We start from the raw sequence: 27,500 nt of genomic DNA on the forward strand, positions 1-27,500 counted from the left end.
TCTCAGAGAGAGGTCGGCTCGCTGTAAAGCTCCTGCGTTAGCCCGAGAGCGGCAGCAGGGCGGACTTTAACGGCCGAAGAGCCGGTGTTTGTTCACCCCCTCCCCAAGAGGATCTCTGCCACACAAAGACAGCAATCACCCCCCCAACCCCCCCACCCCTCCACCCCCCCACCCCTCCTTTCCCCGTCGGCATCGTCGTGTGATGCTAGCTCCTGTTGTCACAGAGGTGCTCAAGTGGCCGTGTTTAATTACCAAGCCTGAAAGGAAACGCAGAGCCGCATGAACTACGGGGGGGACGGGCTTTCCTTTTGCAGCTGCCTGCTCCGTGTTCTTATGGTGTGCTCAAGGCTCCATCTGATCAATGGGAGGTTTTCCACTGGTGTGTCTCTGGCAGCGACCCGGGGAAGTGCCGTTTGGCACCAGGGAGAGTGGGCCCCGAGGGAACGGCTGGGTCGTCTCGTCCCAGGTTCAATTAGCTGAATCTGGGAATGTTTTGCTTGGCACTGAAGTGCGCTTGTTTTGTTGGTGTGCTTATCATGTGGGAGAGAGAGGAGTTGGGTCAGAGCCCTTTGTTATGTTTCGCGTGCCACTCTGTTAACATTACAGGAATACTGTATGGATGAACCGGAACACCTGCCGTGATGTCATGGCGAAATATGCCGCGTTTGTGAACACAATTATTAAGTATTATTTTAAAGGGTGACTTTGGCAAGCAACTTAACAGAACACCCAGCATCAAATCGCCCAGGGTCAGGGTTAGGTTTAGTTTGACCTTTGACCCGCGGCTGTCCACTAACATGACCGCTTGGAACTGAACCGAACGCTGTGAGGGCAGGTGCAGTTGACTTGGGGTAAAATAGACACACGTCTCTCAAAACTGTCAAGTTTATTAAGATACTTTGCATGTTTTCCAACAGCTTATCTACTACCGTCATCGGTGGATGCCTGGGTGACATTACAGAAGAGACTGTTGTAGTTTAAAGGGAAAGACATTGTCAATAAAAAAAGGATTTGAATAGTTAAGAGATGTATCACTATAATATAGTAGACTCCAGTCATGAGCAGAGTGGATCAATCCTTTGTTTGGTGTCGCTTTGACCCTTTGTGAATGGTGAACTGATGTAGAATCGTGACCGAGATAAAGCTTTGCCCGGGTGTCTTTACCCATCAGACATCTGTGAGATAGAAAAGCGGTTTGTTCAAACTGTACCCAAACAGAGTTTAAGGAGTGCAAGCCTTATCTGGGTCCTTTGCCGCAATCTTAACCCAATCAAATCGCGGCAAGCCCTGATGACACAATCGTTTTGTGAAACTGCAACAGTGGTTACAGCAGCCGTAGTTCTGTTATAAGAATGGCGGTTGAATCTAACAAAAAAAACTAAAAACATGACACCTCCCATTCAGCTTCACTCCTTCCACAGTCCCTAACATATATTCTCAAAGACAGCCGTCAACCAAATATGCAAATAAATGAACCATAATGCTCAGAGTCCAGCTCTGACTGAGACAGACACTCTCTTCATGGACTTGTTTACTTCACCCTATTTGCGTTGGCCATTGTCATGTGACCTCCTCACTCCCTCCCTCAGAGAGAAAGGTTGGTTCCTGGTTTAGTCCACTTCTACAAGTGGATGCACTTGTTGAAGGCAGGTGAACACCCACACACACACACACACACACACACACACACACACACACACACACACACACACACACACACACACACACACACACACACACACACACACACACACACACACACACACACACACACTCTTTCTATTCATCTTTCCCACCGGGCTTCACAGGGAGTCGAGGCGCGACAGAGTGACACAGTGAACATTCGAGAGAGGGAAGGAAACCCAAGAGGTCCTGCGGCTGATGGATTAACTCCAACCGCGGATTTTCCACCTGCTGAACAAGAACTGAAGACAATGAGCGGCGGCTAACCACGTTAGTCGCTCACAATGAGATCTGCAGTCGGCAGCGTTTGGACAATTAGCTCCCAGGCACGGCCCTGTTTATGACGGAGGCCAAACCTATATCGAATTAAAACAATTAACAGTCCCCCGACTTCGCCTTGGTTTTCACCGGAGAGCAGAGAGAGAGATGGTCCTGTTTGTGGCGCAGCGGTCTCAAAGTTGTAGAGAGAATACCCTGAATTATCCTGTTTATTCAGAAAGGGTCATAGAGAAAGAAACACAAGGCCTGGTTCAATCTGGTGGAGGACAACAGCCACAACATCCTTGATCAAGGACCCCAACAGAGTGCGGACAGCGGGGGAATCAAACCCAGAACCTTTCAGCTGGGAGACACAACATGCTGACTTACACTATCCTCATTTTTGGCAGTAGAGTATTTTACCAAAAGTGTGTAGAACTAAACATGCCTCGTTATTGAATCACGGAAACCACATAGCAGCCAAAAGGATCCCACAATCGTACAACGTGCCAAACTTTCATTCACTCGGGGAGAGGTGTGCACTGTGGTCCGAGATCCAAAGAGACACGATGCATTCCTGAAGAAGAGGGCCGACAATACACCAAACTCGCTGTCATGCTCGTGGGTGTGAACACCACGCAAAAGGTCCATTATTCTCAGGGGGTCCCAAGGTCCATTATATTCTTAGAGAAAGGGAAGAAGTAAAAAAATAATAATGATGCTTGGCAGGGCGTTACATTGGTGGCGAGTGAAAGACGCACGCTTCACATTTGAATAAGGAAGTTGGTGTGTGACTGTGTGTGTATGTGGTGGTTCAGCTCACACAACTCTGTGCAGAGAGAAGTAGTACGAATTCAAACTGGACTACTGGGAAGATTCAAAGATTCAAATCGAAAATCAATTGATGAAGATGGTGAGAGCCTGCAAGGACAACATCCCCTTCCCCTTCCCAGGGAGTCCATTACCCAAACGATTACCCATTACCTTAGCTCACTTAGTGAGATCTCTCATACATTAAGGAGCGTGGAAGGGGTTAGGGGGCATCTCGCTCAAGGACCGGGGACAAACACCCCGACCACTCCTCTATCCTGCGGCCTCGTCAAACCCTGTTCACGGTTGTCTTGTCACGGGTCATGCAAATCAGGACGGCGTTATCATGACAGCAGGGGGAGGAGGGCTGCACGCTTGGACCTCAAAGTCACACCAAAGTCCAAGCAGGGCGGTAATCACAGCAGCAGTCGTAAAGAATCTACAGCTCACACGTTGACACTGCCGAGGGCGGGCAGGGCAAAAGGGACACAGTGTGCTACAATGTCCTCTGACCAGTCCGCTCAACTCTCTGCAGCAAGACTGCACAGGACAATAGTGGACTGCCGTGCTAATTGAATCATGCCCGTCAGGAACAATGATACGATTGATAGAAAAAAGGGATTCCACGAGGAAATTGCATGGCAAAAAGTGGTTGAAAAACAGATTGGCAACACACACACACACGACTTGAGAGTTGTTAGTTGTTGGATGACCGAACTCCAAAAACATACACAGCTTGTGCATCGCCATGTCAATAGTGCACTTCAGCATGACACACACACACACACACACACACACACACACACACGTCAGGACACCTACCTGTCAACGTACAGGACGAGAGATGGAAGCGCCATAGTGAAACACGTCGAGGAAAACAACTTGTACAAAAGTCAATACATTCAAGGGTAAAACACAAAAAAGCAGGCGTGGCCAGAACAGAGTCAAGCTCAGAGGCAGGCAAAAAGAAGAACAACGCAAAATAATGCAAAAGGGGCCAAAGGAGCGATAGAGAGAGGTGGAGACACCACCACGAGCCTCTCAGTTGCTCGACACTGCACTGTGTGTGATTCCGTCTTCACTTCTGCTGGAAGTCCGAGGAATAGGGAGGAGGAAGGGGAGGAGTGGGGCCCGACATCACAGTGAAAACATGTGAACGGACACAAACACACCCCCACCTTGGAGGGGGGAGGTCTCTGTGTGTGTGTGTGTGTGTGTGTGTGTGTGTGTGTGTGTGTGTGTGTGTGTGTGTAGGACAGTTGTGTCGGTGGGATTGTGACCAAGGAGGGGACAAACTGGAGGGTGGGAGGGGCGCGTCGGAGGTATACACTATGGCCATAACGATCAGGCTTGCCATCGGGGCGGTGGTGGGCAAGGTCACACTAGGCGTGTGGGAACACGTGGGGGTAAAAACATGAACACCACACACAGTCCAATTATCCACAGCTGCACTGAAAACACACCAAGTCTCATAGGAAGACGTCCCCTCATGGTGACGGGAATAAGGTCTGCATGGTTTATTTGTAGAATAGCTGCTGGATTTATCGACACCCACGTTTTAACTGGATAGGTAAGAGGTTGAATCATGAGTTCCTGATCTTGGCGAGCCTGACTCTAGGGGCTGCAGGAGAGTCAAGGGTCTGGACCCCCCCCCCCTCCTCAAGGAAAACTTGAGGATTTTTTAACCCTGACCCTATTTTCATACTTTTGAAAATTAGGACAGTATTGAGTGAGATTTATGTCAAATAAAAGTGCTTGTTTTCGCCACTGTACAACCCAAATTATATTCGAACATTATGGAAAGGATTCATGCAGATAAAAGTTGTTTCTTTAACTTTGCCTTGATCACGGTCGGTCATTTTAATGGGGTCCAACTAAGTCTCCCTCAATGGGAACATCAGAAATCAGAGTGCAGGTTGAAGAATCATAGAGTTTGCTTAGAAAAGACAGTGTCAAATTGTTAGCACAGGGTCACATTACGCGCTTCAGTGACACCATGCCTAATCATGTCAAGAGGATTCAACATGCTTTGCCCTGTACTCAAAGCTAGGGTTAGTAATTTGGAAGAACCAGCCAGAGTAAAATTGATTTAGAACCTCCCCCAAAACATACATCTCCCTCCCTAGCTTTAGCAGCTGGTCTGTCTAGCCTTGTGGAAGATGACTGTGAGGCGAGTCCATGGGCAGAAAACATGCAGGCAGCTGAGCAACTAGGTAGGTTGACAGACTGGTTGGCCGTCTATTTCATTCGAGCCAAATGAAATTATTGGATGCGCTAATTAATGGCCTTCGACAGCCACAGATCTATTTCCTTTGTCGTAGAAATGGATTGATTGATTTCGGTCAGGATGAAAAGAGAATTTCAACTAGTATTAAAAAAATTCGGAATATATTGCCTTACCTAGCTCCAACCTAAACGAGTTATGTAGGATTTTTGTCTAGCCATTTGTGTGCTTTTCTGGGCTTACGAAATGTTATGCGACGCTACAGTATATTGTCTGTCGGCAACAGTCTGCTTCCAAATTTCAAGAAGCAGTTTGACATAACTACAGACCGCTGCCAAGACATTAATATTCCTTTATAGCGGGCAGAGTGAGGCAGGGCTCAAACCTAAAGCTAGGAGGAAGACTCATCCATCAGACCCATCCACCTAGTCACACGCCATTACTATGCATCCCATCGTACACATCGTTCGCATGTCTGCGAGACGTCTCCAAGCACATCTTGACCAACTGGCCTTTAAGAACACATTTAACCTTCTTGCTAGGTTCCTGTATCCTTTGGTGTGTTAGGCCGCGGTCTCCTTGAGTCATGTCCTGATCTGAACACTGCGTCGGGTCGACTTCCAGGAATCAGTAATAGAGGTGCTTTAGCCAGAACGTTAACGGCAGGGGGTTGCCCAATAGGTTGTTGCAGCAACATTGAGCAACGGACCGGTGAGCACATAAGCCCAGTTAAAGCTGAACCAAGCAATGCAATGGGGTTCTCCCCAAACTATGCAATAGTGGCACTGCTCCACCGTGGCACATTTGAAAATAGGGCTGCACGACAAAGACATTTCATTTCTGAAGTGGTCCATTTGGTTAAAATAAGTTTACTGGAAAAACGCTCCAAAGAGCAAAATTGCTATATCACCTCAGTGATTTGTGGAGGATGTCGGTGGCTTTTGATCTACTCTGAGTCAGTCGGTTACAGCAGAGCTTTAATGTAAAGCGGGCCTCACAACAGACGAGGTACGGAGCACCGCGTCGGACAGCGTGGATTGGGTCTTGTTCAGTGTTTAATATTATGAGTGGTAAAGAATGGCTCTGTGATGCGTGCCAAGCATTGGGGCACTGCTCAGGTGGTTTGTTCATTGTTCTATCAAAATTGTGCTGCAGAACTAGCGCTATTCAAGAGCAGGCTAAGAAATGCATTATTGTAGATGATGGAAAAAGAAAATCTTAACTAGTATACCGCTAATAAGCATCCTGCTTTTTGATATAGGAGGAGGCGTGCAAGGTAGAAAATAAAAAAAAGGACCACCTCAGCAATTAAAACGCGTAACAATTTATTGAAAGTGAACAAATCTTTTAACAAGCACCCACCCACACCCACACACTTTAATCAGCATCCTTACCTGGCAAAGAAGTTGGCTAGCGGGGCGAGTCTGGTCTGCCTGGGTTCTCCCAGCGTGAGCCCTGCCCTCCTGTTGGGGCTCCAGACATCCCTGGGCAAGTCACCCAGGGAGGACAGCGACACTTCAGAGAACTGGCTGCTGCCGCCCGCACCACCGCCGCTGCCGCCGCCGCTGCCCCTCCCGTCGTCGTGGCGAATGCCGCAGCTCTCGTCCGTCTCCAGGGCAACGATGACGCTGGAGTCGGAGGCGACCACAAAGTCCAGCGCGTCGTCGTTGGAGACGGAGCGCTCCGTGCTCATGCTGGACGCGCTGCACACCGAGCCGCCGTCACTGGGCGGCCCGGCGCGCCCCGCCCGCGCCGCGGCGTCGTAGCAACTGCGGGGGAACGTGGACGACTTGCGCACCGCGCCGTTGGAGGGCGGGTGGAGGGGCAGCGTGGCGGGGGAGTCGTCGGTGGCGGCGGGGAGCGGCGGCAAGCCGAAGGGCCACGTGTGGGCCTCGGGGTGGCTGACCTCCAGGGTGGGGAGCCCCGAGTCCTGGGAGGCCAGGCTGTGGCGGTCCCCGCCCGGGTCGGGGTCGGCCAGGCTCAGGCGCCGGGGGCTGCTGTAGTAGATGGGGGTGGGGGAGGGGGGCACGGAGGAGGGGGAGGGCTGGTAGCTGGGCAGGGAGCGGCTGCTGCTGCTGCTGCAGGGGCTAGCGTCCGTCCCGGGGGGGCAGGGGGGGTGGTGGTGGTGGTGGTGGTGGTGCTGGGGGTCGTCATGGTGACGGTCCTTAAGCGCAGAGCCGTTCTCCATGATGGGGGCATCGGAAACACCTGAGAGGAGGAGCAAGAGGCTAGTGAGTACAATGATGAACGTTCGACTGTCAAAGTCTTGTGTGCCATGGGTTTGCTTGGAGAGGCATTAACTTTGTGAGACATTAACTACACTTGCAATGGCTTCTCCAGAGCATTATCTTTTTTCTTACAAACCACGGGACGAGAGTTTTTGCTGTCACAGCAGCACCAGATATTAATGACAGGAGTATGAGAAAAAAAATAAAAATGAATAGGCCAAAAAAAAAGGGAAGTAGTAAGAAGTGAAAGAAAAACACTAAAAATAAATCTTAAAAACACAGCGAGTAGTCAAAGTCAAATATGAACACACAGTGTTAACATTAAAGGTACTCACATGCTGCAGAAAAACACTTATTGAATTAGTAACGCATCTCTGTTGATGGATCCCTCATATTAGCGTCAGAGAGGGCAGAGCCGGTCTGGCTCACATCATTTGAGGAATTCTAAGCAGTATTACAGGGCTGCTGCCCTCCCCCACCCCCAGACATAATGAAGGATTTCCCAGGGTACTAGTAAGACTGGTTGGTTCAACCGCTTTGCATTCCTCCCACTCTTAATTTCTCTCTTGGTGAGGCAGTTGTGCGGTACGCCTAAGGCAGAGATGGGGAACTATCATGATAAAGAGGGCCACATTTTTCATCATAACCATCGGAGGGCCGATGGTAGATATGATTTCCTGTATTCTGGTGCATTTTGGGGATGGCCACTACCTAAAAAATCATCCAGAATCATAACCTATGTACGGCATGTTAATTGAACCAACATACATTCATTTCATGTTTTCCATGCTCAAACAGCCACATGAATGGTCAGTATTTTTATCAGTGCAAAGGGCTCACATACATCATCATTCAAAGAAGTCAAAAAACTGAAAAACAGTGGCCCAACATTAAGTGCAACAACTCAGTGAACTCAAACCCAACAAGCAGTTGTAGTAGTTGTAGTGGCGACTTAAGTGGATATCTTTAATGACTGATATCGCTTCTAAGCAAACTAGACACATGGGTTTGCCTGCGAATTATATGAATTCTTCTCATCTTTCTTGACCGAGTTTTCTGTAACTCGATCAATTATTATTATTCTTTTTTTTTTATTATTATTATGTGTGGGCCTGACTGAGTGAGGATGCGGGCCGCATTGAGTGAGGATGCGGGCCGCCAGTTGCCCATCCCTGGCCTACGGTGTCGCTTCGCTGACTTGGGTTTTATTTTTAGCATGTATTTTAAACCGTCTCTCAACCACGGGACTGAGTTAACCAAAAGGACGCTCTACCGGTTAGCAGGTAGTTACGAGTCAAGAAGAAATGCAAATATTTAATAATAATTATAACCGATATGCACGATACCCATTGTGGTTCCTTGACTTTGCACAAATTGTTGATTTAGGTTTTTCGAGAATTTCCGATGTAAAAAAGGGCTGTCATCTGCTGATAAGCCATTAGATTAGCTGATTCACAAAGTACCATTTTTTTTTTTTTGGAGGAAGTCCCCTCTTCCAACACACACACACACACACACACACACACACACACACACACACACACACACACACACACACACACACACACACACACACACACACACACACACACACACACACACACACACACACACACACACACACACACACACCAATGTGCGTATACCCCCTAGGCGGACAGACATTGTTGTTCTTTTCCAGTGTAAGACAATCTCCCAGCATCAGCAGAGGGGAAGGGGCGGGAGGGGAAGGAGGGTGTTACCGGAACCCAGATGAGCGAGGCATCAGATTCAGATGGCAGGGCCACATGACGGTGCCCTGGGTCCAAATAAAACACAGCGGCTGGTGGGCGTCTCAGAGCTCCGCAGTGGTTAAAACTGTTAAAAGACTGAATGTATTAACTAGTAACTCATGTAGCAATTAGTGGCTTTTATCCAAAGGGACTTGGTGACAATTATTTTCAGACAAATGTTCTTTCACATTAATTACACACCAATAGCAGGAAGAGGTTAGGGAGCATTTTGCTCAAGAAGGCCAACAGGTTAAAATTTAAAACTTGGGGATGACCTCTGACCCCTACCTGCTCCTTAATGACGTGTGTATGAAACCACTGCAAGTCTCTTTGGATAGAAGTGGTTGCTCAATGACGACAGAGAAACAGCAAGGATGCCCAGTAAAGTGCTGAAAACCCAACCAGTAGCAGTTAATAGGCAAAGACAGCTGATTCCTTGCTTATGAGCAGGTCATGTGGTTTTGCGACCATGAGCTCGGGATATCCACAAGTAACCCCTCAGTTGTCCCAACAACCTGACCCTGGCCCAGCCACCGACGAGTTTGACGATCAATGATATTTATTTTGAGGCATCCTCAAAAGCCCTGGACTTCTTATGATTGGGAATTGAACCGGCAACCTTTCAGTAGTCCTGGCAACTTGACACAGCAACTGACAAGTTGGACAGAGAGTGTATGTGTGTGCTCAGCCTGGCTCTGCATAAAAAGGTCTGCTTAATGACTAGATGTGGTAATGTAAAATAAAATAAAAGCGCAGCTCTGTTGCCTCAGGAGACAAAGCCACACGTAGAACCTATTTCAATATTTATCATTATGCTATTTCATCATCAGGTAGCCTCGGGTTTAGGGGTTGAAAATCATTAACTCATCGATAGCATCATAAAGTATATTCACACACACACACACACACACACACACACACACACACACACACACACACACACACACACACACACACACACACACACACACACACACACACACACACACACACACACACACACACAACAAACAGTGACGGAACAGGAAGCATTCAAACACACTTTAAAATGTACAGTTCCTTCCTGTACTTACAGTAACAGTTCTTTGAAATGGCAGATCAAGTCGATTTGGTGTCTAAGCATCAGAATTTTCTAGCATTTACATGAAATTGCAGCCTTTAAGCAAAAGTAAATGCACAGTTCGCCGAATCAAGCACCAAGTCCATGTTCTAAACGGCGAGCTGTCATTGGTCTTCCGTTCGCTTTGGATAAAACCCAAAACGCCTGTAACAAATGGCCATATCATTGTGTATTGTCTATATCGTATTGTTGCTACAATGGGAGTGCATTTTCCTACCACTCGGGCTCTCCTGCGGGTCCTTGGTACCCTCCGTCGGGTGCGCCATGCCAGGGGTGCTACAGGTGGGCTGCTGCCGCTGACGCGCCGGGTCGGCTCATGACGACGCGCCGCCGATCAATCCGCCTTCACCGCCGCTGCTGTGGCGCCTTATCGCGGCAGCTGCAGCACGTAGTGGATGTGTGTGAGAAGGAGAAGGCGTGATGCTCGACCACATGAGGTAAAAAACAACAACAATATCAGGCTTGAAATAAGCCAGGTATGATTGCTGATGTAAAACGCCGCCAGTTTTGGCTACACTTGTTCGCCGACCGCTTCCTCAAGTAGAGGCAAACAGTGAATCATCCGGTCCTAAGTGCCTCACTTTTGCGTATCACCGCCGTTTCGCACGTTATAGCGTTTCGGCTACGACTCCTAGACCCCGTTCAGCGTCTGTGTTCGTTATTTAACGTCACTTGTTATCTCGAGTTGAATTGTGTTATTGTCCATCACCACCAGACCCTACCTGTCTCGGTGCTCCAGCCGCCGCCATTTTAAAACAAAGTTAGGGAGGGAGTGCAACGTGACGAGCCGAGGGCGGCAACGCAGGCAACGGATACACCTGTCGGCCCCTCTATGGTTCTGGTTATTACCCGCAGGTAGTGTTGCCAGATTGGGCGGGAAATCTGGCCGGATCTGGCAACACTGCCCGCAGGTAGAATAATCGACTATTCTGCCTCGTCATTTCAGATACCCCCGTTGATTCAAAATGTATGAGTCTGTGAATTTGGCGTAGGTAACGACGGTTTTTATTGCTACAGTGATGATGGCTGTGACTTTCACAATACTGGGTCATTTGTATGGCTCCATATCTAATTTCGCAAGAAAAAGAAAAATGCTTGGTAAAAGATGAATAGGCCTAGGCTATTTTACACGCAGAAAATCATGTGATTATCACAGTAGCCTAATTATTAAGGAATATCACATTGCTGCTGCACCTGTCGTTGGACAGGTTTGGGTCAAGACTGAGAAATATTTCCTAGAACATCTAGAACAAAGCAAATGTGTATCTATCACATATATATATATATATATATATATATATATATATAGAATATATGACGAATATGTAATGGAGAAGGTATTACTGCAAGAAATAGAATATAATTACATAATATACATATATATATTCTAACAGTGAAAATAAAACCAGGCTTTCATATAAGGTGAACCACCCTGCCCTCTAGTGTCGTAACGAGATTGGCCGCAATGACTCTTTCCTCAAAGCATATTTAAGGGGATACCATTCAATACATAAAAATCACACCTTCAAAATAGGCTGGTTTATTTGTTTATTTAGATGTAAAAGACACTCCACAATGAAACCAAATCATTTACTTGGTATGATCATGAAATCCGAACAACACATCTACTTTGGGACTGATGAGGTTGGGGGAGAACATGGAAGAGTGTAATAGAAGATGAAGGGCATGAATGTTTGGGAATGAAAATAAAGATGTTTAGGGCTGGATTTGTTCCAGCACCACAGTGCAATCATACCCATGTGGTTTCGAATGCATTCTCCAATCAAACATGTTTTTTGTTTATTTCTTTTCAAGCAACCCAGCAATGGAAGAATATAATTAATAAAGGATGCACTGATTTCCAATGCCCCAGGTAAGTGCTTTTTTGTGACTTAACTTTTTCTACAGACAAATAAACACACACCCACGCGCACACACACTCACACACACACAGTCATGTTTTTAATTGCTTTTTTATTTTTACCTAAATCCAACATAAATTGATGGGAGTGTAATGTTTGCATGCTGCATTTGTTTTTTTTAAGACAAAATGCGCAGATCATTTCAGCCATCCCTCTAACTCCAAAAGTAATTAACATGCAAAATTAAGTGATACGATTTCTCCATATCCTAAATGTTAAAGTTTACATGCGCAAAGGTATTGCATAGGACTGAGGGTCCTGGGAATACCCCCCACATTGCTTACCTAACATACGGTGGCTTGGTTGCCCCTAAAACCCTAGCATTTAAGCATTACCTTTTTGACAGTCAACTAGTTGGAAGTATCACTAATCCGCTCTAAAATCCTTTTGTTTCCTCTTACACACTCGCTGACGTGAGTACAATTTGTGTTGTTTGCCTTTTTGAAACAATTTCCTGAGTTGTATGACTGTCAAGAGAATCAAAATAAAGCAATCCCCTGAATTCAGAGACCTTGCCACTAGACCTCTACGGTCAACCCAACAGTGACCAAAAAGGAAATACATGTTGCTGGGGGCATGTATTCATACAATGAATGCATGACTCTGCATTGGAACTCAAGATGACCCATCAGAGATGCCGTATGTAAAGCCACGGCCACAGCGGTGTGGACCTTGACCTGCATCAGTTCATTACAGCGGTCGGCACACAGAGAAAAGGTATATGGCAGCACGGTTCGGCCACTACAAACAATGCGATGATGGTTTGGGTTTTCTCGTAATCTGTGCTTCAAATAGGTAGAGTGCAGTGCGAGTTCCTCCCAAATCCCTTAAATAATTAAACAGGGAGAGCAGAAACTGTAATACACCGCAGAGCCTAAAACACATGCACAAAATAAAAAGAATAAAAGCAAATATTTGCAGGTGCATTACCTCAAAATTTAATTTCCAATGCACAGGCCACAAAAAGTATCAATCCAACCACCCATTTTAGGGCTTTTATGAAATACATGTGTTGAACTAATTGGGGAAAACAAATTACTTGCATTTAGAAAGATGTATGTTTTGCATACACTGTGTTCTCTGAGATAAAGTCTGAGCGCACCAATTTGTTAAATTAGTGTTATAAGCTCAATGCAAACGTACAGACACACGCTCACACAGTGAAACTGCTGGATATTTGAACAATATTATGAACCAAAAATAAAATTGAGGAAAAAAACACTTCAATAAAGAATAAAGCATTTGTATCTAGTATCTTTCTGTGTCGTTTTTTTCTCTTTGTTTCTACCATTCAAAATAGTATATACTTTTTTTTTTTTTGCTGGAGTTCTACTGACAAGGGAAAACGCTATACTTTGTTAAATGTTGTGTTAAACTTTGCACAAGGGAAGCTTCTTCACATGCCTGTGTTTCAGTATCGATTACAGGCCTGGCGTGGACGCAAGGTTAAAAGTAATCGTGAAAAAAAAATAAAGAAAAAAAAACATTGTATAACATAAATTCAAAGAACAGCCAAAAATGTGTCGTTTTTCCCCCTCATAAAACGTATCAATACCGAAAGTAAAGCATTCTACTGTCTGGACTGAACAAAATCGGCTATATCATCTAATCAAGATGTATATATATATCTATATAGATATAGAACAAGATATAGCTCTATCTATTCCTATATCTATATTGATATCTATATATCTTAAGATATCTATATACATCCAGACTTTCCTTTTTATAATCATAGCACCAATTTTTCTTTTAATCCCGCAAGAAAGGAAAATAAAGACATTTCGTCACACGGGTAGACATGCCCCTCCCCCCTTCCTTCTCATCCCCCACGCTGATTCTCTGTGGTGTTGTGGACAGTCGCTATAAAAAAAAAAAAGAACCGACTTGACATTGCAGAATTTTTTTTTTGGGGGGGGGGGGGAGGGCATTCAGATAAAAAAAGAAAGAAAAACAAAACACCCACACACTACTTCATTCAGAAAGGCATCCAAGCTATTTATTTCTCAAACAACTCAAAAACTACCCCCCCATCCCCCAACATCCATTTTTGATGTAGACTTTCTGAACAGAGGATGGGGTTACAAAAATTAAATGATGCATTAGCACTCGTTTTATGGGGGTGCGGGGGGCAGTTTACACATTTTAAACCGCCATCGGTTAGGTCCCTATAGGTCACGTTTAGAAAACAAGGAGTGAGACTATTTGAGACAAACACATGCACATCCAGCCGGACACCACCGAAGCAGTATCCTAAGCTCAAAAGCAACTAAATAAATAAAAACAAAAAAAAAGTGAAGGAGAAGTGACCAGGTCAGAAAAGCATGTTTGCTTTTGTACCCCCCTCCCCCATTATACCTAACTGTAAGTCTTGGGACCAAAGTACAATGAGAAATAAGATTCAACTAAAATATTTCGCCACGACTGCACATGGCGCAAAGACATGAACACTTGTTTTTTTTTCTTTTCCCATTTTTGTTTGCTTTTTGTATGTATATATATATTTTTGTCGATCTGATTGTTGATTACACAAGGTTTAACATAAAAAGTAAATCAGCAGGATTAGGTTGGTGTGTGAAGTGAGGAGGGGGGCAGTCTCTTTGGAACATGAGCCTTCAGTGAGGTGTTCAAATGAGACCCCCCTCCCCACGTCTCTGGCTGGTGGAGGTCCAGTCGCCAGCAAGGAAGACCCTTCCTCTCTTACAACAGGTGTCCCCTGTAAAACCGGAGCATTCAAATGTTGCTGCTCCCTGTTGAAGGAGCAAAGAGCACAGTCTTATAACTGCAAAGGTATTTCAACCAATGTACAAACGTGTCTGTTGAATGGCTTTAGACTGTAGCAAATGTTATCTCATTACGCAGGGGTAAATGGCCCTGCAGAAATCCTAAATTGGATGAGCATCGTATACATCAATAATCAGTTTTTCGTGATATCATGTTTGAAATAAGAAATGCAAGCGAAGGTAAAGTAAATAACCTTGTTATGCGTCAGTACCTGTACATTGAGATCCAGGGAAAAGAGGGGAGCAAAGAGTGTTTTGCCACCAGCAGTCATCCTGCTGGGTGCTGGTCCCTCCCTGTCCACTTATGCTCAACAGGGGAAACTAAAAGAACCCCAAAAAACAGAGTTAGTTATTAAAGCAGTGAGCATTGCTCAGTCAAATGTGTATGGTAACCCTTTTTAGGAGTCTTAAGTATAAAAATAAAAATGTGTTACTCTGATTGGCTGAGGCTTCTTACCTCTGCTTTATCTTTGATGAGGTCGTAGGTGATCCCATGCACTTGATCTGCCAATGCACATAAGCAGGAATCTTTTTCCCCACAAGGAGCCTCCTTGTCAATCTTGCTGAGCGGGACGTCGACCCTTTCACTCGCGATCGACAAAGCTGCCGCCTTCTTGCAGTCGAGGCAGACCTCTTGCTCAGCGATGGGAAGGAGGGTGCCAGAGCCCTCCTGAGAATCCAGAGAGGTCTGGGCACTCTTCTCCATGCCCGATTTCTTTAATCTGGGCAGGAACTTCCCAGATTCCAGTTCCGACTTTCCATAGAAAGGGCCCTCACACTCTGCGTCCTCTTCCAGAGGTTTGAGGTCCGCCTGCGGGTCTTCGAAGACATCCACCGGTGGCGGGTCAGGAAAGCTTATCTCTTCTTTTTCGGACTCTGCCTCCGAGTCACTACCTCCGGCGGGAGACAGGTCCGAGGCGGATATCGGCCGGAAGTGTGTCCTGGGGGATATGCGGATGGCCCTGTACTGCGTCCGGTTGATGCCGTATATACGCGGTTGGAGGGCTTCGCTCTCGGAATCTGAGCAAAGTATCGACTTGGGTTTGAACCCCGGGCTAAATGAAGCCATGTCCTCAGGCTCGAAGGAACACTCGACATGAAGTACCTGGGAGAAGGGATTTGTTAGGCTGATGGATGCAAACGGGTATTCTAGGTCTTGCTCCTTGCTGCTGAAGCCTCCATACGACCCAAGTAAATCTTCATGGAAGATGAAAGAAAACCCCTTGTTCAATCCCTCTTCACCTCCTCCCCTGATGGCCTGGTGGTCGCCCTGCCCAAATGACACCAGGGGCCTCCACAGGGGCCTGTGCCCAGGCGCGAAGCAGCTGCTGGCGTTCATGAACACGTCTGCGCCAGATACAGTCACCATGTCCGAGCCGGAGGCCGAAGCTGCCGCCGCCGCACACTGCAGCAGGCTTCCCTGGGCTTCACCAGGCGGTACCACCGCCCAGTTCTTGTCTCCGCTCAACGTTTTCAGCTCTCCGTACACCCCTCCTAGAATGAACGACGTGCTCTCCTTGTCAGAGGTCATGTCCCAGGGCTTGGACGGAGTCATGTAGTCCCCGGCACCATCGGCCTTAGGGAGCTTATTCTTGACCAGGCTGACCTGCTCTTCATTTTTGCCCTCCCACAGGTGATACTCGGATCGCTGCACCGCCTTCTCCGCGGGGCCCTGAATTGGACTCACTTTTGCCTGGACCTCCGGACAGCTGCCGCAGTAACCGCTCGGGCTGTCCAAAAGCATGCCTTGGCTTGGCTTCTCTACTCCTTGCTGAGACGCCAAAGGATCGCCCTCTCCGATGGCTGTCCAAATGTCCTTAATTATCCCTGAGCTGTAATCATCACTCTGTTGGTTTGTGCTGTCAGAATATATGCCACTGTTGTACTGCCTGCTATCGTCGTCCTCCAAAGCTATGCCACATATTGACTCCAATTTAGATTTCTTGGTGAATGTTTGACTTAACGGTGTGCTAATGTTGCTCTCCTCACACTTCCGACCAGTATCTTCCTGCAAAAACTCTAGGATTTCCTCCTCTAGGTAGGTACCAGAAATTGGGGCGATATTACAGTTAATTTCTTCGTTGCCAATCTGAGCGGGATCCTCCATTTGTACGTTCCCTTGCTCGTTGTCTGAACGCGTCTCCTCAGAGTGCGACCATGGACTACACGTTCGCGTCGAAAGGTTGGAACAATTCTGTTCCGTTTCGTCAAAGGCACTATTTTTGGTCCATATTAGCAAACGAGACTGTTTATTAGAATGTGGGTCGAGACAGCTACTTGAATCCGTGTTGTTTTCGTGACCGACAGCGAGTGAGTCGCAGGGAAAGGGGACGTTGGGGCTATCGTACTGCAGCTCAAAGAGCGAGAAACAGGAGGAGTTGGGCGCAGATGGCTCCCCGGGGGCTTCAGGAAGACGGGACGTCTCGGGGTTCAGCATGCTCAGGGTGAAGGACACACTGTCCAGCAGGGGCGACAGCAGGATAGGAGTATCTACAAAGCTCTCTCCCTCTACATCCTCAGAGCTGGAGGGAGAGTAGCTCCCCCAGATTAGAGCCGTGTGGTCAAGATCCTGCATTAGGAATCCGACAGACTCCGATTCCTTCTGCGATTCTGCCCTTATTGCACTTTCCTCTCTCAGCTCAAGGCCATCTAATACTAAACAACATTCTGCCTCAATGTCTCTTTGCTCTTTGCTTTTTTGTCTAATCATGTTGAGGATCCGACTCTCTTGTATGGAGTCTGAGGCACTCGTATCCAATATGGATTGGTATATGTCTACTTCATAGAAGTGAGTAAATTCGGACAGATGCTTGTCATCTAAATCTCCACCGTCCTCTGGCTGAGGGCAGCACGAGTTTCCGGCGAGGTCGTCTGCTTCGTCTTCCACTCTGTCCGGCCCCTCCACAAAGTGGCCGTCTACGAAGGAGCCCGCCGCCAAGTAGGCCCTCTGGTAGCTCTCGTTGGCGATGCAGATTCCCTGGCTGCCCTCCGCGAGCCTCTGCATGTCAGTGGACAGGGCAAAGCTTTCCATGGATTCAGCTTTGCTTCGGTACTTCGTCTCCAGCTTGCTGTGTTTGCTGCTGAGAGGTACAAAATACTCTGTGATGGGCTCGGTGTACCAAAGGGGCTCCTCCATATACTCTTTTTTGTCCCTAGCCTCAAGGGCAGACTCTTTAGCCTCTGCCCAGCTCGGATCTTTACGGTTCTCCTTCATCGACCTCTTCCCCTTTCTGTAAAGCTGTGGTTGTTTGACTGGGCCACCTCCGACACTGCCTCCGACGCTGCATCCTGCATTCCTTCGTTCCCCTCTTTCGTTGACCTTTGTGGTCAACTTTATCTGTCCAATGTTGCGCCCTCTCTTAGCCTTCCCCACCTCTCTGGACTTGTGCCTGGTTCTTACTGCTTTGTTGCTGGACGATTTGGAGTCACCTTGGTTCCCGCTGGAGCTTGAGCCGGCCTCGCTAGAGCCAGAGGACCAGGAGCGGGGACGATGCTTCCCCTCTGCTCGGTGCCTCATGGGCCTCTTCGTGTGGACGGCAGGTCTTTCCTCGGCCGCTGCGCTCCCGTGGTATCGGTTTTCCTTCTCCTTGTTTTGACGCTGATGCGCTTTCTCGATGGTGATGGTGGTAGCACCCGGCTCCAGGCTCCTCTCCTTGGTCACCTCTCCCTCGCTGTTACAATCTTTTGGAGAAGAGGTGTCCGTGCTGGTCTGTGGGGCTGCAGAGGAGGAAGAACTCGAGTAGGCGCAGGCTTTAGCCTTGTTCCACACCGTCATGATCTCTTGCAGACAAACAGGTTTCTCGCACAAAGGAGGGAAGGCTTCATAATACCTGATGCCACAACAAAGAAATAAAGAGATTATACAAACGAAGGTACTGGGAATGTAAGCATTGATATTTTAGAGATACGCAGTGAATATCAAGCAGCTTACATTTCCACCTGGTCCTTTGAAGAGGGGGACTCTGCTCGTTCAGGAGACTGGGAACCATCCGATTTCTTTCTGATCTGTTTTGCTTCTGTGAAGACATTTATGTTCAAGTTGCATTCAAGAGGAATAACATTGATTTGACTGAATGCTGCTATTCCAAGAATGGAGATTGTTCAATTAATGCAAATAAGATTTAACCAAACCTTTCTGTTGGTTCTGGATGTCCTTGAGCTTGGAGCAAAGCTCTTCAACCAGGCTCTCAATTCCAGAATTCTGTGAACAAAAAAATAATAATAATAATTTGTGTCAATGTCAAATGGAGGTTGACTTTGAATAATAAGCAAATTCATTATTTAAAGCCAAGCGATGACCAACAGCTGGAATCCAAAATTACAATGTGATTATAACAAATCAACTTATAATAAATAAAAAGAATAGTATTTTTTAGACGCCAAACCTTTCCTTAAAGTCTTATGATGAGGTGAAAGTGAAATAAAAAGGGCATGAATACTGCCCTGCAAGAAATCAACCCAAACATGCAGAACACAGAACTACTCCTAGGGCTGCACGATTATTGCCAAAATGATTATCACGATTATTCATTGAAGAAAAGATTATTATTTTTTTGAATTTCTACCATCCCATAATGGTAGGAGCCACACACTGTGCCCAGTGGCAAATTGAAGCCAGGCCACGTTCCCCCCCCCCCCCCCCCCCCTCTTGTATACAAGGCAACACTCGCCTTCATGCAATCCTCATTTTCTATTCTTTGGTGAGCTTTCAGGTGGCTGAATAAATTTGTTGTGTTGCCTTGCGACGCAGACACAACTCTCTTGCACCCTTTGCACATTTTTTTTTGCTGGTTTGTATCACTTGCCCTAAATCCGAAATATTTCATCCTCAACCGTGTCAGACATTGTAATTGTGTTTGTGTCTTTCAAAGTAATTGCTAGTCTTTTTCAGATTTCGCGCCGCTGAGCAGGATGGACTCACGCAGTCGCAGACAAGTGTACAGGGAGCGCTTGGTTTGCTTTGCAGCGGAGGTAGAGCGTATACTGCATGGGCGGGTCTCGTTTATTTTTGGTTTTCTTTTTTTTGCGGAGGCATTATTTAAAAAAATATCGCGAGGACACTACGCGTCATCGTGGGACGCCGATAGCGTCATCTCGATAAAAATTCGATATATTGTGCATCCCTAACTACTCCCATGTAAAACATCCTCAAAATACACATTATTAATCATATTCCATAGGATGGTTTCCATTTCACAGATGGAAATCACTGTTATTTATAAAATATATTCCACAAGGCTACTTTGTTAGGGAAACAATGACAGCACATCATAACGCTAAGGTGCTTATCGCACTGCAAACTTCCGATGAAAAGATGGCCAATGGACGGACAAAATCTCACAAAGCACTGGTACTGTTGTTCAGGTTAGCTAAACGTTTTGTTACGATTTACCAAACATGTGTCCTGACGTTAACCCCAACCCTAACAACAAGGTATTCTTGTGATAAGTAACATTCCGGAATAAGCAAAGGGAAAGCATGCATGCCCCAGGGTCTGTTTACTTTCTGTTGCCTTGCTCCTGCTAACAAACCCGTTTCATGTAAAGGTTGAGGAGGAGACTTCTGCTACAATGACGGGACCCTTGTTTTAATGCTGCTTTTTTGTGTCCGAAGTGAGACATAATGTACACACATCTTATGGTAGTTTAGCTTCAGTGTGCTTAAACAAAGGAGTTTATATAAAATTGGAACCAATATTCAAATCCTCAATGCAACAACCTAAAAATAGCGATGCATTTCTGCATCGACATAGACAATGACAAATCAAAACAGCCCTCCTTGGCATCATAAGGAAATGCAACTCACCACTATGTATTAACAACAACATTAAGCTCAGGCAAGATGTTTCCGCGATAGCTTCTTTAATGCTTTTATCAATGAGGACCCTCAAAGGTTTAACACTAACTGATTCACTTTTTTACTTTTCAACAACACATGAAACGCTTGCTTAGTCAAGTCAGGCCTGCTTAGTTGTGAAACATTAAGCAATTTCCAGTCTGTCACTGTGTCCAATTCAGCTATTAGAACCAGTCTAAAATATACTAGATAAGCATAATGGGACATCTTTATAAACATATGCGCATCCCCAATTACCAAGTACTCTCTTCAACAAACGTAAACGGAACACAATATTTCTACTTAAACTAAACTTGGTTACCAGGAACTAAGGCTGACAAATGCTCAGCTCGCGGTCAGAGCCAAGAGTTTTGAGTCAAAACCAGAACCACCACTGGAACTTATGCTGCCATAACTTCCCAGCACAAGCATTTCCCGTTCCCGGTCACCATCGTGGGTCCGTTGCTTACCATGTCACCGGGCTAACGGAACAGAGGGAAAGTTCTCTGCCCTGTGCTGCTGCTGCTGCTGCGCTCCCTTCTGTAACATTGTGCTAATGCCTATCAGCTGATGCCAAGCGGCTCTGCTGCTCTCTGCTGCTGCAATCCCGTGCAGCGCGTGCTGGTTAAAAAATAGACCGCAGAGTACCGTAGAGAGGGGCGCTCACTCTGTCCCTGTGCCTCTCAGACCCTCCCCCCCGCCCGCTTCCTCTCCACACACACACCATGTCGTCTGTCTCTCTCCATTCTACTGACCGCCCTCAGATTGGCATGTAGGGAAATCCCCTGCGTTCACTAGGTTTTAATATGGGGACAGGGAACGTTGGACACAATAATTAGACAATGACTTCCTGGTTTGACTCAGAGTTGTACCTGCTTACAGTGTGGTTACATCCAGAACAAGGTAGCGGCCTACAGTGATTCATTATCCAGTTCCTTGTAGGATTCATAAAAAAAGTATACTTTTGACCTTAGCATAACCTTGTCAGTATGGAGAAATGCCATCAGGACCAGTGCATAGGGTTATGTGTCTGTGAGTGCATACAAACCAAAAAGTAACCCAGTGCCACACCAAAACCAATACCATCAAACATGATAATCAATGCATCAGGTAAAATAGATTTTTTATAGTAATAGTGACAGTGAGATGCATCAACGTACTACAGAAAGCCACATGACTAGCTTCAGCCTTACGTTTAGCATTGTATATATCCCATACCCAGCAAAGATAAGACTGTATCACTGCTATATAATGCAATGGCCAATGTTATAAATGTCACCATAAAATTAGTTATTTGAGAAAGAGTTATTTGGAAAAGTGTTTGAAAAAACAACTTCTCTTACCCTTCTCTAACCCTATTTACAGTAACTGATGTGAACGGCCATTTGATGCCTTCAAAATCAATTGATATTGAATCAATATATAATCAATAAATTGCTGGGGGGCTGACCTCATCAGAGGCAGAACGCAGACACTGCACGGCGGCTTGCTTCTTGATCTCCTCCAGACTCAGGTCCGTCCCTCCCTTCCTCTTGCTCTTGCCCCACTTCTTCCCGGCGCCCTTCTCCCAGCCCAGGAAGATGTCGTTCTCCTGGTGGAAAGAGGGAACACACTGAGCCAGACAAAAACGTTCAGATCATTCGATACTTCTGCTTCGTGTTGCTTTGGATTTGTAGTTCCCTTACAAATAAACAGAGTGTACAGAAACTATAAAAAAGATTCACTGGGAAACAACTGTGACAATAGAATAACACAACTGTGAATAACTGTAAACTTAAAAAAATCTGCTTTGACAACGAATAAGGATCTGGACACCCTGCTTAATGACTAAGAATAGGTCAAAGGGTTAAATTCTTACGACGAGGCCAAGGTCGTGTAGTAAAGAAATACAGATGTGATAAATAAAACGAAACTGGAGAAGATATGGCAGCTGCTATCACGAATAAAGGTTTACTACTATGTGAAACTACTTGAATTAAGTCAGGTGTTGTTTTATCAAATGTGCAGTACTGTTAAACATGGTCATCCTGTATGGGGAAACTCTTACAACAAGCCAAAGTTCCTATACATAGTAAAATAACTAACTTGGTTGACGATCAGTTTAAACTTCTCGGGATGAGTCATTTCTATTAATCAGGACTGAATCAAAGGAATGGCGTGACGCCCAGTGCGTACCTGGTCCTGCAGGTCATAGTCGTAGCTGTCGTGCAGGAGGAGGCTGAGGACGTAGCGGGTGTAGATGACGGCGTCGATACCACACTTCTCCAGCTCCTGGCCCAGCCAGCTCTGGACCGGCCCCAGCGACTGGCGCAGGGACATGTCGGAACCGGGCAGCGGGGGGCCCACCGGAGGGAAGGGACGGGGGCGTGAGAGGCCTTGGGGAGGAGCGGGACCGTCGGAATCGGTGCTAACGGGACGCATGGAGCTCTCAGGTGTTGGTCATCCTCAGCTGGAGTGGCATGGTGACGGCTGGGTACTGCGGAGTGGGTGCGGGGGGAGGGGTAGGAAGGATGGGCTGGGTGAGTGTGCAGGGGGGGGGGGTCACTTTGGCAGGGCGCACCAGAGGGGGACTACATGGGGTGACATGTAGGATGTTGTTGTTTTTCTTGTTGTACTTCCTTTCTTTGAGTTGTTGTTTTTTATTGCTTTGAGCAAAACGGAGACTCTACTCGTCAGGCATGGCTTGTGCTGATTGGAGGCATCAGCTGCTGTGCAGAACACAACGGTGTGTTTGCCTCTCAGTCGCAAGGATCCATCTTAGAGCCAAGTCTTACTTCACGGGCACAACTGGAAGTGAAGAAATGAAAAGCAGGCATTAGTTTTATTAAAAACATAAATAAAAAGTCCCCTAACCAGGTTATCAAGACAGGCCTCAATCAACACTTTGTCAAAAAAGAGTTTGCAGCAAATAAGCATAGAATCAAATTTAACAGCAAAATACAATTAACTCACAGTTCAAACGTTTAACATCAATGGTAGAATCTTTTTGGTGCTGGTCTTTCATATTTACAGGTATCATGATTAGAGATATATAGCCAGAGGTAAAAGAAAACCATTTTACGAATGTTTTTATCTTGTGTTAGTAAAGTGTGTATTTGGTTTCAGACCGCAATGGCCTCAGCGTATAGACCCTTCCAACTGTTCAGTGATGATAACATGAAAATAAAAAACAAATGTAGGCTTGTGTCATCGTGCATTTTAAACAGACAGATACAGTAGGGCTCTGTTTCATTGTAGTAGCTCATTGGTACAGAACCAGCAGCCAATTCCAACGCAGAACTACAGTACATGCAACAGAAGAATGTTATCATACTTCTGTCTTTTAACAATTCAATGTAGATACAATGTAGATGAAGAACTCGCCAGTAAGGTACCTACAACGTTAACCAGCTAGGCTTTTTCATTGGCCTTTGGGTAGTCCATTCAAGTTAGACATATCAATGTCAACTCTTATATTCCAAGACCAAGATTTTGAACGTGCTTATGGCTGTGTATAGTATTGGCTAACTCGAGTAAGTTAAACTCCTGACTAAGCAATAGGCAGTCAAACAGACGCTTGCTGTCAAATGCATGCGTTTCAGTTGCCAGCAGCGGATTATAGAAACAGGGTGAGGAGCAAATGGAGGCTGGGCCGATATGATTGGCTGGCCCGTCCGTCACTCAAGGGTCGCATTCTATGCACTGCCCGATATAGTCGTCTAAAAGCTAAGATACAGCTATGCTTAAACAGACCCTGAGCTAGGCCTAACCGGCCAGTTCAGTGAAACAATAAAACGGTGTACACAAAACGAGTTGTCACCGCAACGTAATGACCATACCAAAGGTAAAGGACGGGCTAAAGTCTGCTAGACATGGCTGACGATAGCCGGGTAGAATCAGCTGCTTTGCCCGTCATCGGCAATGACAAGAATTGCATAGACACAGATATCACCGGTCGGTCTGACAGCTACTTCAAGCTCACGTCCAGTCAGCTGCTCTTCCACGACGTATCGCGAGACATCGACACACCACAGCACCCAACGCATTTCCCATGCACTTTGTTACGACGGTTGGGATTAGCGGTCTGCCATTAGCCGCTAATGCTACATCAACTAATAACTGTTAATGTGTAGATAGATATGAATAAGAAACGTTGACGCGGGTGAATAAGACGTCCTGGGCCGTCATCCAAGTCGGGGGGGAGGGGGGCAGTAGGTTTTGGGGGGCGGAGGGGGTAGCAAGGTTAGCCGGATAGCCGACCTTTAGCTAACCAGTGTGCTAACGTCAAGTTGGCCAACTTCTCCAAGAGCATAGTCCAAACACAGCCAGTGTGTGACAGTTGGCCTTAGCTACGTTGGGTTACAAAACCGCAAAAGCCCGACGAGGGACCACTCAGAATGTGGTCACGAACTCGTACGGTTTTTCTTTTTAACTACAATGCTCGTCCGTGGTGGCGTAGATAGTGCGCGAGAGCAGGTGAAGCTTTTGCTATTGGTGTGGGGGGGGCGCACACACACACACACACACACACACACACACACACACACACACACACACACACACACACACACACACTTCCCCTTTAAACTGTGGACAGATATCGCGAACGTATAACAGTACATTTAAACTACGAAGACAGTAAGACACACTGCTACCGCGGTATTAAAGCAGAGAAATGCCCGGTTCAATGAGAAGTCGCCCGTTGATCCACTCGTTGGCCAGTTGTTGTTGTGACTAACCGGGAGGAGGAGGAGCGGCTGCCCGGGCGAGCTACCGCCGGGGACTGTCATTCCCCCCCCCCCACACCCCCCTTCAACACTGTGGCGCCGTACCGTCCACAAAACAACCCGATCCTCACACTCAATGGCTGAACGAGGCCTCAAAACGTGACATTTAAACGACACACTTCGATTGCCGGTTCGTCGTCGTCCCCACCTACCGTGCCGTTGGTTGAAGTAAACGCGGAGCAGGGGGAGCGGTTACTTCTCTCCCGCTGCCGTTCCGAGCTCGAGCTCCGGAATCCGCTGCAGTAACATCACGTATCATGGACGCCGACACGAATGGCGCTGTTTTCATTCGACGCCGTCGAGGAAACTGACCGCCATTCCGGCTCCAGCAGGAAGAATTATTCCGTGTGCGCCTTAGCAGCGGCCTGGACCAACATGTCGTCCGGTTGACTCGGTTTCACTCGCTCCGAAAGGGGGATATCTTAGCGCGCCTCCCACCTCGTCCGTATCCAGGCAACAAGGCAAACCTCTGCCGTCCTGCTTCCAGTGGGTTTTATATTCTTCCGCTAGCTATTGCATCAGAAGCGTAAATAGTACTTATTAGCCATTCGGGGTCACCTTAAATAACATCTTAATGTAGGAGAGTCTGGCCGGATTTAACATTATGTCTTGTGCAATCCAAACAAAGTAAATCAAAATTCAAATTACAATTAATAAACAATTATTTCCGTAGTTTGTACTCAGTTATAAAATGTGTACTGCATTCTGTGGGCAGCCTGCCAAACGAGTGTCCTGAAGAAAACAAGTTACGTTAAAAGTCATTTATGGATTCAGTTATATGGATTGAAATGAGATCTAACACTATTTCATATAATCATAGTGCATATCATGACACATAAACACATATAATAAATTGAGAAAGAACTGGGCCATTATCAACTGCCGAACAATCAACTGTTGTCATTTATTTGTGTATTTACTAACTTATTTAGATTAAATCGTTTCCCCTTTCTTCTAAACACAGCCATCACCTTCACTGTCTATATCACACTTCCTTTCATACACATATCCCGCCAGTCGAGGTAAAGCATTGTGTTAACAATGGTGAGGTATGGTTGTGTGCGGGGTGGTGGTGTGGGGGGTAGGGCGTCCCTTTTTGTCTTTTTATTTAGCAGGAGCACCTGGCCCCTGAGAACCCGACCCCCCCCCCCCCCCCACACACACACACACACACACACACACACACACACACACACACACACACACACACACACACACACACACCGCACCCCCTCTCCACTCATGGTGTGGCACACTTCATTTGTCCTGTGGGCCTCAAGGGGTCATAACCTCTGAGAATAAGTCGAGTCAAGAGCTATTGTCCATCTGGTCGCAAGTACCCACTCCCCCTCGCCCCCTCATTTCCATGCTGTTGTACTGCCGCAGCTAATTATGTGCGTGTGTGTTTGTGTGTCTGTTTGTGTGTGGGATAGAGAGAAACTAATTTCTTCCCCCATGTCGATTTCATCATTTTTCCCTTTTCATTCAAACAACCCACATTGTGCTTGTCACCTCACACAACCCGCCCTCGTCATTGACAAGTGTCTTTCTGGATCTATAAAAAAGAGAAATCCCGGCCGGCATCACTGCCGCCTCCCCCCCCCCCCCACCTCCTCCTCCTGTATATCTGCCCAGCAGATGATCACTGGCATTAAAATGAAAGTCAGTTTGGGAGCAGATGGTCTCGTTAGAGAAGATCTCTGTGTAATCCTCTCTCCAAGGACTACCTCGCTCACTGCCGGGTGGTTGATCCCAAAGCGTTGGGCGAGAGCAAAGTAGATTTACAGCCGTACCACCTTTCTACTGCCCATACCCATTCCATTGTATACACATTCTAACAGTATTAACCAGCAATAAACTGATTTACTGCTTTGTACTGAACAGGAAAATGTTAGTTAGTTTGGGTAACCTTCCAGTTAAGCACATGTGGTGATATATGCTTAGATGAATATTTCTCCATTACAGACTTTTAACAATCTTCTATATTTTCTATGAAAATAAACAACAAACCACATAAGTGAATTTGTCTGATATGATGTTTGTGGTTGGGGATGTTTACTCCATACTGATAGTATACTGATACTTTAGTAAAGTTTGTG

At 46.4% G+C, this 27,500-nt stretch overlaps 2 protein-coding genes across 3 annotated transcripts in view; both read right to left on the bottom strand.

Moving 5' to 3' along the window:
• The window catches only part of LOC130370471 (TBC1 domain family member 14-like), a 30,663-nt gene extending 20,302 nt beyond the window's left edge, over positions 1-10,361 (bottom strand). The window contains 3 exon segments of the mRNA XM_056576220.1: positions 6,370-7,062; positions 7,340-7,358; positions 10,313-10,361. Coding sequence (XP_056432195.1) covers positions 6,370-7,062; positions 7,340-7,358; positions 10,313-10,361 — 761 coding nt within the window.
• A 1,106-nt stretch (positions 10,362-11,467) lies between these two features.
• kiaa0232 (KIAA0232 ortholog) lies at positions 11,468-25,834 on the bottom strand. Of its 2 annotated transcripts, none has more exons than XM_056575237.1 (8): positions 25,554-25,834; positions 22,811-23,422; positions 22,086-22,226; positions 18,932-19,001; positions 18,732-18,816; positions 15,258-18,630; positions 15,013-15,121; positions 11,468-14,767 (listed from the first exon to the last, which is right to left on the bottom strand). In XM_056575237.1, exons 2-8 carry the CDS (start codon positions 23,054-23,056, stop codon positions 14,751-14,753), a joined length of 4,041 nt encoding a protein of 1,346 aa, XP_056431212.1. In that variant the 5' UTR covers positions 23,057-23,422; positions 25,554-25,834; the 3' UTR covers positions 11,468-14,750. The 2 variants fall into 2 exon arrangements, with proteins under 2 accessions (XP_056431212.1, XP_056431211.1); XM_056575236.1 differs by having other exon boundaries at positions 22,086-22,247.
• Between the last annotated feature and the right edge of the window lie 1,666 nt (positions 25,835-27,500).

This window comes from Gadus chalcogrammus, chromosome 17 (genome assembly GCF_026213295.1).
Source record: "Gadus chalcogrammus isolate NIFS_2021 chromosome 17, NIFS_Gcha_1.0, whole genome shotgun sequence".
Lineage (NCBI taxonomy): Eukaryota > Metazoa > Chordata > Actinopteri > Gadiformes > Gadidae > Gadus > Gadus chalcogrammus.